The 10,557-nt window shown below is 32.7% G+C and overlaps 1 protein-coding gene across 1 annotated transcript in view; it reads right to left on the bottom strand.

Moving 5' to 3' along the window:
- Nucleotides 1-4,832: 4,832 nt before the first annotated feature.
- The window catches only part of LOC149528150 (uncharacterized), a 51,545-nt gene continuing 45,820 nt past the window's right edge, over nucleotides 4,833-10,557 (bottom strand). The window contains exon 2 of the mRNA XM_089810848.1: nucleotides 4,833-5,695. Coding sequence (XP_089666974.1) covers nucleotides 4,994-5,635 — 642 coding nt within the window. The 5' untranslated portion in view covers nucleotides 5,636-5,695 and the 3' untranslated portion in view covers nucleotides 4,833-4,993. The remainder of the gene's footprint in view (nucleotides 5,696-10,557) is intronic.

Below are 10,557 nucleotides of genomic sequence, written 5' to 3'. Positions count from 1 at the left end.
AAAAATGGAAAAAACACAAAAACCCACTTTCGGAGGTCAAGATGAGATTTCAGGTTCCCGAAAAAATGTTAAAGCAGCCACCTATTGAGCTAAGCTCGATCAGCAAACCAAATAACTCCTAGTGCAACTACCTCTAAAATTTCAGCCAAAACCCACATCTGAGTCGAAAGTTATGACCCTCGGAAGTAAATCTCGACCAAAACCCACATCTAAGTCAATAGCCTTGACCCCCAAATGCCCCTGCATTAGGATATCTATTGATATTTCTTTAGATAGATTTATCTAAGAAAATATTTTGCCTTCATTAATTATTAGATATTTTTAAATAATTATCTTATCAATTAATTTCATATATATCTACTAACATTAATTCATAATAATGCTGATAGACATTCTACAATGGCAGAAAGGGTGGAGTAGGATGGTGTGTGTAAATGTTAACTTTATCTTTATAGGTTAAATTTGACAACCATCTACACGTCAAAATTATAAAGTTTATTATAAACATAATATACTTTTAAAAGTTAATTTAATAAATGGAAACAAAGAAAATATAAATAGTTTCAGGTGTAGTGAATTATATTTTAATCATTTTGTAGTGGATATCTATCGGCATTTCTTTAAAAAAAAAATTATTTTTTATATCTATACTAGTTACAAATAAATTATGATAATAACTCAATTAGAATTTAAGATTACTATGATGCTTTAAATATAAATAATATTCAAGATTTCAATTAAAATTTGATTTAATATTAAATTTAAAAGTATAATGTAAATCAAGTATAAAATTTTAATTTAATTATAATAATAACATTCAAATAAAACAATTTACATAAATATTCATATTTTTAAATTCTATATTTTTTAATAACAAATGTACCGCCTCTTTTTTTTTTCCTAATTTAGTTGTTAAGAAATACAAATAACCTCAACAAATTTACCATGGGCCAACCAAAAAATCAGAATTACATGTCAAAATTGATTTTTAAAATCAAACATCAGATAAACTTTAGATTATGATATTTGTTTTTTACATAAATTAATTAATGTGATAGAGACTACCAAAGTGATGATAGTCACAGAGGTGAAACACCTAGATCATGTTTTATTTATTCTCATGAGAGATGGATTTGTGTGAATCATTAATCATGAATCATGGGTTTGACTAAAAAACTACACAATTAAATCTTGATAGCAATATTACAATCATCTTATATTTCAAACTTCTAAAAATATGATGTTAAATGGGATGGTACCTATGAATTAGTATTTTTATAAAATGTGAAAGAAAATAGTTCCTATAAGGTTTGATACAAGAACATGGCCATGTTAAATAGGCACCAAAACAATTTCTAAAAAATAATTATTGATTACAATTTTTAAAGTTTAAGAAGGAATTAAATATTATCAAAAGCATATCATATAAGATTTTATATAATATAAAGATGACCATTTTCTAGTGATATTCAATTCCTCTACAAATAGTTCTAATGTTTTTTTCCTTATGTTTCTTTTCTAAATAATTCTAATTTTTTTCTTATGTTTCTTATGGTCAGAGTCTCAAAAATAAACATGATGTTTAACCAAATCTTTAGAAAGAAGTAAATAAGTAAGCTTTGTATTGTGACCATGCCATCTTATGTACATTCATATTCAATTGTAATTCTTGTTTCGGTATTTAGACAAATAAATTGTAATTCTTGTTTTGGTATTTAGACAAATAAAACTTACAATGAAATAGGTATTGTAGCTATAATGTTAAAAATTGTTTTTGTGGGTTGTACAATAACAAATAAATTGTAATTCTTGTTTTGGTATTTAGACAAATAAAACTTACAATGAAATAGTTATTGTAGCTATAATGTTAAAAATTGTTTTTGTGGGTTGTACAATAGCAATTAGAATATGTGCACTTTTGATACTTTGACATGACTTTCTATTATCAGTTCATGCCAAAGGCAGAATACTATTGCTTTCATGCAATTCAATTTTTCAATTAAATTGACCAATCAATTCATAGGATTTAAATATTAAAAAGAATTTCAAATGTTTATATCTTTTTCTAATTTTTCATTATTTTATAAATCATATTTTTCATTCACTCTATTGGACCATTCTATTTTTGGTAAGGAGAAAATTCAATTTTCTCTAACAAAAATACAAATATTTTCTAACAACTTTATCATGCATTAATTCTAAGTTTATCTTTTCCACATTTGTGACATGTTCATTAGATTTTCAAAAAAGTAATATTTTTATGTTCTACGTGGCACCACTTTGAACAAAAATGATGTCTAATCTACAACTTAATATTTTCCACATTTGTACCTGTTCATTAGATTTTCAAAAAATAATATTTTTATCTTCCACCTCACACCACTTTGAACAAAAATAATGTCTAATCAATATTAACTATCACAATTTATTTTTCTTATGTATAGAGTTAAATATTTCTTATTTCTTATTTTAAATATATTTATTAGTTTTACATTGATGTTTATTTTTGCCAATTGTAAAATGTTATTTCTTTAAGTTTAAACTATGTTTTACTAACTACTATTTTACAATCTTGCTCTAATTTTTTTAATATCATTTTACAAATTGTTAAACTAATACTACCTACTTACTAGATATTTTGGTAGTTTGAATTAACTAATCAACATTTTTTTAAAAAATTTAATATTTCAACTTATAATTGAATTGAATTGGTAGAAATAAGTAGTTCATTCATATAATAAAATTTCTATTGTTATTTATATATTTTTTTAAATATTATAATTATTAATATTTTTTAAGTTCCCTTCAACTCTCTCTATTATTCTACCTTTACTTGTCCTTATAATAACATATCATTCTCTCTTTTACCTCTCTCTTTCTATCCTTCCTTTCCATATATAAATCTCTATTTTCCTTCTTTTCCAATTATTGGCAAGAACTTCGACGCATTGCGTCTCTTGTTTAGTTTTTGTTTTGATCTACACTCATGATTTTAACACACACAATTTGAACACTCCAAATAAGATAGAAGATTCCAAATTCAATTTTAAAATCTAATTCAGAATTTTTGGAAAGCTCACATTAATTTGAGGTGTAGAACATTAATTTCATAAGAATATGTCATAATTAGGTGGTTGAGAGATAATTATGCTATGAGGCAAAGTCAAATGAAAACTAGGAAGATGCCAATAAACTCGATTACTTAAAAGATACAAATATTATAGCTATTTTTTATTTGAGAAGTCAAATGAAAAATAGGAAGATAATAGTGAAAGAAACTTGCTTTACTCAAATATTTAATCGATATATATTAGAAATTAGTGACATGGGAACATTAGCATTATATATTAGATAATTGTACATTGTTATTAGACCTAACAAATCAAACAACCTTGTAAGGGTTGTTATTGGATTGAGGTCCTTTCACTGTAATATCTTGTTACGAATTATTAGTAACTCCATAACAAAGTAGGTGGTTATTCTTAGTGAGATAAGCTTAGGTATTATAAAACAACCTATTGATAGCATTGAATTCATGCAAACAAATTGAGTTACATTTGTACCCTTGTTCAATTCAAACATGTATCAAGGTCGTGACTCGTATCAATGTGGTTATGTAAAGTAATATGAAATTTGTTTGAGGGTAGTTCTACATTTTACTTAATTGTGTCCTTCGGATTGTTGTGCTGGTCTATTTGAGGATGTTAGTTTGCCTTCTATATGGGCTGTTGACAGTATCCCTCATTTGACCTGATTCAAAATTTAGTTTAAGTTGCTGCATCTACCTGGTAGGGGAAATCAAACAGAATTTGTTAATGCGTGTTTTGGATAGTTAGAACTGGGGTTTTGGCTTCCAATCACAAATTGATCTTTTGAGAAAAGTTCCATCTGTGTATTATTTGCTTGATTTCTTGTTTCCATTGTGTGAGCAGTTTTTTATTGTCAATGTTTCAGATTGCATTCTATGATCTATCATCAAGATAGAAGATGATAGAAGAGGAGAAGAGTAGGGGAAAAAAAATGAAACATAATATTGTTTTCTTTCTCCTTTCTTCTCTTGCATTCTGATGTTGGATCAATGAGTGTCATCGGAAAAGTTGATGAAAAAGACAGCTCACACAATCACACAATCAAATCCAGAAAACAATCAAATAATCCCTATCAGATGAATCTAAGATCCCGAGACATCATATCTAAGGGGTAGCTTTGCTTATACCTAGATATATTTCAGGTTAGATGGGCACTTAGCAGTTTTATTTTGTATGTTAAGGCTTTAAGCCTCGGTCTTCCAGCTATCTGTTTTGGCATGGGACCCTTCAGGGCCCACGTCTTAGTTGATCCAAAACAACAAATTTAAGAAATTTTTGAAACTTTAAAAAATGCCTGCCGCTGAAAACCGAATGAATATATCTAAACGAACAAAGATTAGATGTAACCAACACATTTCAAAAACAGAAGGAAATAAGTTCCCCAAACTTACATTAGGAAACACCGAGCTATCCAAATAAGTGGTATTCAAGAAATTAAGCAGACATTTTGCCAACATCATACATCTTGCAGTTCGCAACATTCCATATACGTAAAAGGCAAACAGCGAAAATCTTCCACTCAAAACTCACTCTTTTATCAATCTTTGGTTTCCAAAGAATACAGTGTATGTACATCACCTAATGAAGCGCCGTTGTCCCAATCTTGATTAGAACTGTATCAAATACCTGCTTTTGGCACCTCTGGGATGTATGCGAAATCATAGTTGGCCAGAACAATATGAATTTCATATCGCATCTATAAATATATTTTATGCAAACATAAACTGTCAAAGATCTGACAAATGATGAAGAGCGAACTTTATAAAATAGAGGAACTTACACTTAATGAAAAATACTCAGACATTGGTGCAAATTTTTAGCATACTCGTGTACTCACTTAAGTGTCGGAATATGTAGTACGGACGAGCACACAGTGATGCTCAATCTATGTTAAATCTCATCTGTCAAGGGAGATTAGAGAAAGAAAGAATTGATTTAAACAAAATTCTTGTCTCCTTGAAAATGAACTTATAGTATTTACAAACACCGGACAAAACTTTATAGGAACACCAGATAAAAAATATGAAAATACAAAATCCAGCACCTGCTACAGTTAACCACAAGAAAATGAGGAACCCAATTGCAGCAGTCCACCATGCTAACAGTACATGCATGAAGGACATTGGAACAAACAAGAAGACCAATGCTGCAATGCTTGTGAGTTTAACCAGTTCCCAAACCTTTTGCTTGAACAACCTCTGAGATGTCATACCATCTACCCAAACAATGTTGGGAAAGGGAAATAAAATGTGCATGTGTGACAGAAAAATTGAAACCAAATCTGCCATGGATTGCCCTCTGTCTGTATCTGGAAATGAATCCAATGCATGTAGCAGTATATAGTTCTTAGGCAGCTGCTGAACACCCCTCCACACACATGGAATGCGACATTCTGGGCAACGAATCCATCTTTGTCCAAGACTGGTGTCAATTGGGAGGTATTCCAAGCAGAGCTGACATACTGTGTGCCCACAGTATAACAAACGAGGTATATGATTATTGACATCAAACCTGTCCCAACATACTGGACAATCCGGGACTTCCATTGGTGTCGCACATTCAATTTTCTCACAACACCATGATTAGTATGAACATAAATATCACATCTGCAAAAGATAGTAATGCCACACTTAAGCTCCAGAAAAATCCAAGGTTTAAAATTCGTAAGTGACAAAACAAACCTTGTAAGAATTATTTTATAATGCAAGGACTACTCAATTACAAGAGCTGAAAAAATTAATAGGCATACAATATCTTAAAGGCTTGCCCAAGTGAAAGATGAGAGATACTCATGTTTACCTACTCAAAGAAGGTGCATGATAGCATAGTTCTCCAATATCTATTTTATCATAGAATAAATAGAGCATGCAACGATTGTCCAAAAAGCATAAAGCATAATAAGGAAAAATTCAAATTACGGCTTCAGTAGATATTTTTAAGCCTCCATCTAGTAAATAGCAATTATCCATGATGTGATTGAGATTTCCAGTCAATTATAACAATGAAAGCTTCTAAGAAAAACTGTCAGATTTGTTTACATCAACAATTTAGGTCACAGGGACATTATCCTTCATCATTATCTATATAAGGCCAACAGACATGACAGCTGAAATTCCTGCACGTGAGAATAATAATATGAATATAAAATAGTGTATATAAGATTTCCAGTCCATTAGGCTAATGTACGCTTCTAAGAAAAACTGTCAGTTTTGTTTGCATCATCAATTTGGGTCACACTCCATGATCCCATAATCAAGATGATAACAAGTGTGATTTGAAATGTCCATGTAAACAAAACTGACACCGTTTTTTTATCAGAAAAAATTATTAACATTAATGTAAATTGCCCATGTATAACACTAATCAAGAATAGTAAATTCTTGCTGTTCATTCTCTGTGTTTTTCTCGGTAACATTTATTTCCTATGTACTCTGTACTAATAGTAATAATCTGTTTTAAGCTAAGTCACTGGTTCGGACATGAGTACGGATGTGGGTACATTTATTTTATTAACGTAAATGTAAATTGTCCATATACAACGCAAATCAAGAATAGTAAATTCTTGCTGCTGATTTTCATTGCATCCATTACAATTTTGTCATTCTCTGTGTTTTTCTTGGTAAGATTTATCTCCTATGTACTCAACGCACTAATATTAATAATCTGTTTTAAGCTAAGTTATTGGTTCAGATGCAGCTACAGGTGTGTATATAAAAACCCAGTATGTGGATGCATGGAATTTTTATTTTTATTTTTTGGCGGGGCGGGGGGTGGGATGTTTTATCTCTAGTCTCACTTTTAAATCACAACTATTCATTGAGCTTATGCTTTCAAATCGGTCCAATTACAACAGAATGATAGCAGGGTCCAATCAGGGGTTTGTTCCGTACGAGTCATTAGTGCACAAACATATAAATGTCAAAATCACATTGCAAATATATCGTTCCACCATTGCTGTCCACATAATGGTTGGCAGAAGCATACAGCACCTATACACGTGGCTAGCTTCGATTTGTGTTACACATACACAAGTGATTGTGTCTCATACAACTAACAAGTACACATTGGGGTTAGCTCAAGGATATGTCATCAATAATAATGGTAACTAGCTTATAGGAATTTATGATCAGAATGGACCAAATTAAGTATGCATGCAGCTGGTCTGGTTAAGAGTTGATATACATGTTGTTTATTTACTTTGCCTTCAGAACTTCAATAATTTGGGGAAAGACCTAAACTGTACGCTCTTATACAGAGGTAAAAAATAATATGCCGCTGAGATAAGATGAGGTACCTTCATAGTGTGTTGATAATATTATTGTATGCCATGTGACATTCTAATATCCACATAAGGCCCAAGTTGAGCAAAGAATTTATGACTGTGGTAAACAGAATTATTAAAAATTTATGGACAGCCACACCCAAGATCATCAAGGATGACCAAGCATGGTCGAGAGGAAAGGTGCAGGCTGATATCAATGGATTGTGGGAAAATACCTGTAAGTTGAGAAGTGAAAATCAATAACAAACTAAACATTCAAAGAAACATAAGAAACCTAAATGGTAGACTGAGTCAGCCCATGGTGGGCAATAGGGTATAGTCTTGTTTGTCAAGTCAAGCAGTGGGTGATCGGGTACAAAGTGCCCATGTAAATCCCTGGCTAGGGTAGGTTAGTGGCAAACTTGCTGTTGTGATCATTAAAGGTCAGGATAGCTTGCATTTAGATGGATAGGTTGACGGGAAGGACTCCACAGTCTAGTCGGTTGTATAGTTAACACTATAACACCAGGATACTTAGGTGGCACGATGAGGTGGTGTCTTGTGCCTGAATGTTGCTGTTGAACTGAGAAAGTTCATATCCTAAGGGGGAGAATGTTGAAGATGAGAGATGTTGTTGAAGATATAGACTGAATCACAGAGAACCTCTTGTTGAAGATAAAAGAGTTGAAAAGTTGTAATGTTGTCAATGCATACATTTGATTATCTTATGTAATGTTTTGTAATGTAAAATCATATGCTATGCTTCGCCATCAATGCCAAAGGGGGAGATTGTTAGCCCCAAGTGATAATGTAACTGATGATGCTATGAATGTATATAAAAGAGTTATATCAGTTGTTATATTTTCATTGATGTCAAGTCTTAGTTGGCTAGACATTATGCTAACTTAGATGAGTGCTATATCAATATAAATTATGAAGAGGATTTAAAGAAAGTATGTTGAAGATTTTGTTGATAAGGATGGTATTAAATGTGCACTTGACTGAGTTGGACATTGGTCATGTAATGTTGGTTTGATTGTTTTACAATCATGTAATATTTTAATGTAATAAGCAATACAAGCCATATCCTAACTTAAACAATTATTATCATTTTTTCGTTCTTTTAAATGCTAAACATATGCATGAAAACATATTATTGACAAATGAATCAACTATATTTCAGGAAACTTATATCAAAACAAAATCAAACATTGAAACTCCCAACGTGCAAAATGAGGTATCCAAATAGGTCCACTCCCAGGTTTCCATGGACCAGCTGGTCCAAGTATTACTAAACACAAACTAGAATGGAGATAATGGAAAAGAGAATGAATGAACTAGTAACCCAACTTGGGCTAGGGCGAGAAGACACTCATTCTTCACCCCATCCTAGAGCTGATCCAGAACTGTCTGCTCACAATGAACAAGAAAAGAGACCACCCTGCCCACCCACCCTCCCCCCCCTCAATATAGTAGGAAATTCACAAGAAAAAGAAAATACTCAATGAGTTGTCCACTAATATTAAGAAGATCAAGCCCCCTAGGTTTTCAGGATCTGAGTCTGGGGATGCCACTGAGGAGTGGTTGATAGAAATGGAGAAGTATTTCGATATCAAGAGTTTCTTAGGGTCCTCAAAAGCTGTTTGGGGAATCTATCATCTTAGTGGGTAAGTTGCTACATGGTGAGAAAACAGTAAAACAAAATTGAACATTAAGACCACTGACATTGCATGGCATAAGTTTGTCATCATCTTTAAGAACTGATGCTTACCTCAGGCCTTTTATGATCATAAAGTGTTAGATTCTCAAACCCTCAAGCAAGGGAACATGACAGCAAGTGGGTATTGGGAAAGGTTCGCTCGACTTCTGACGTATGTTAATGTCTATCAGCAAGATGGGAGTTTTAAGGTCAAAAACTTTATCATGGGGTTGAATAATAGGATTGGAGGAGCCATAAATGTGCTAGCACTATGAACAAAGGTAAAAAAGGATGATTCCATCCATGAAAACAAGAGGAAGGCCAATTGGAGCGCATCTAGTTCCGAACCAATAACTCATAAAAGGAACTTTAAGGACTTTAAAACCAACAAACCCAACTTCAAGGGAAATAACAGTAGAGATTCGAAGGGAACTCCAACAACAGCAATGACAACAAAGGAAATAAAAAGAAAGGGCCAGCTAAAGGCTGTTTCGTTTGTGGTGGAGACCACTATGCCAACTAGTGTCCTAGTAAGGGTACATCCAACCAGCAAACACGTCCTCCCTTTCCATCTCAGTGAACTGTCTTCCAAGAGAGGATTCATGCAGCCCTGGACAACCGTCAAGCAGAGAAGCAATTGCGCCCCATAGAAACCTTGGGTATGAAATATGGAAGCCCCATTTCTATATAAATTGACAATAGAGCCACAAAGTGTTTTATATCTCCAAAATTACTAAGTAGATTTCCAAAAAGAACTGGATTTACGGAAAATTCATGAATTGTTGAATATGCCAACCAGTTAAAGGCTCAGGTAAACCAAAATTTGTTTGAGGGTTAGGTAGACCTTCCAAACTTCTCTACTAAGGTTAAGCTCTACGTAGCACCTTTGGGGTCCTATGATATTATCATAGGGATAAATAGGCTTAGCAAGCATAAGGTGAAAGTAGACTGATTAGCAAAGACAATAGAATGCTTAGATGACCTAGGAAATCTAGTAAGCATTCAAGGAATATTACATGAAGTAAAAACATGTCAAATATCAACCATGCAACTTAAGAGATGTAGGAGAAGGGTGCGAAATCTATGCAATGAGAATAGAGGATCTAAGGGAAAACCGGGAAAGAGTAAATCAAGATGATTATGTTCTAGAAGATGGTGAGATTAGGAGAGGAACAAAAGAATCCTTTACAGAAAAGTACCCCTATCTTAGGAACTATCAGGATGTGTTTCTAGAAAAACTACCTAGCCTACCACCTTCTAGGATATCTGATTTTACCATAGACTTGGTACCAAGTGAAGAACCCATATCTAGAGCACCTTAAAGAATTACTATTACATAGTTGATGGAGTTGCAAGTTCAATTGGAGTTATTGGATGAAAAGCTCATACGTCCTAGTGTTTCTCTTTGAGGAGTCCTAGTGTTGTTTGTTAAGAAAAAGGATAGAACCATGAGACTATGCATAGACTATAGGATGCTCAACAAGGTCACCATCTAAAATATATACCCA

Source organism: Cupressus sempervirens, chromosome 11 (genome assembly GCF_028749045.1).
Source record: "Cupressus sempervirens isolate cs-2001-9-10 chromosome 11, ASM2874904v1, whole genome shotgun sequence".
NCBI classification, from domain to species: Eukaryota; Viridiplantae; Streptophyta; class Pinopsida; order Cupressales; family Cupressaceae; genus Cupressus; species Cupressus sempervirens.
The sequence above is the reverse complement of the archived record's forward strand: the minus strand, read 5'-3'. Positions and strand labels throughout refer to the sequence as shown.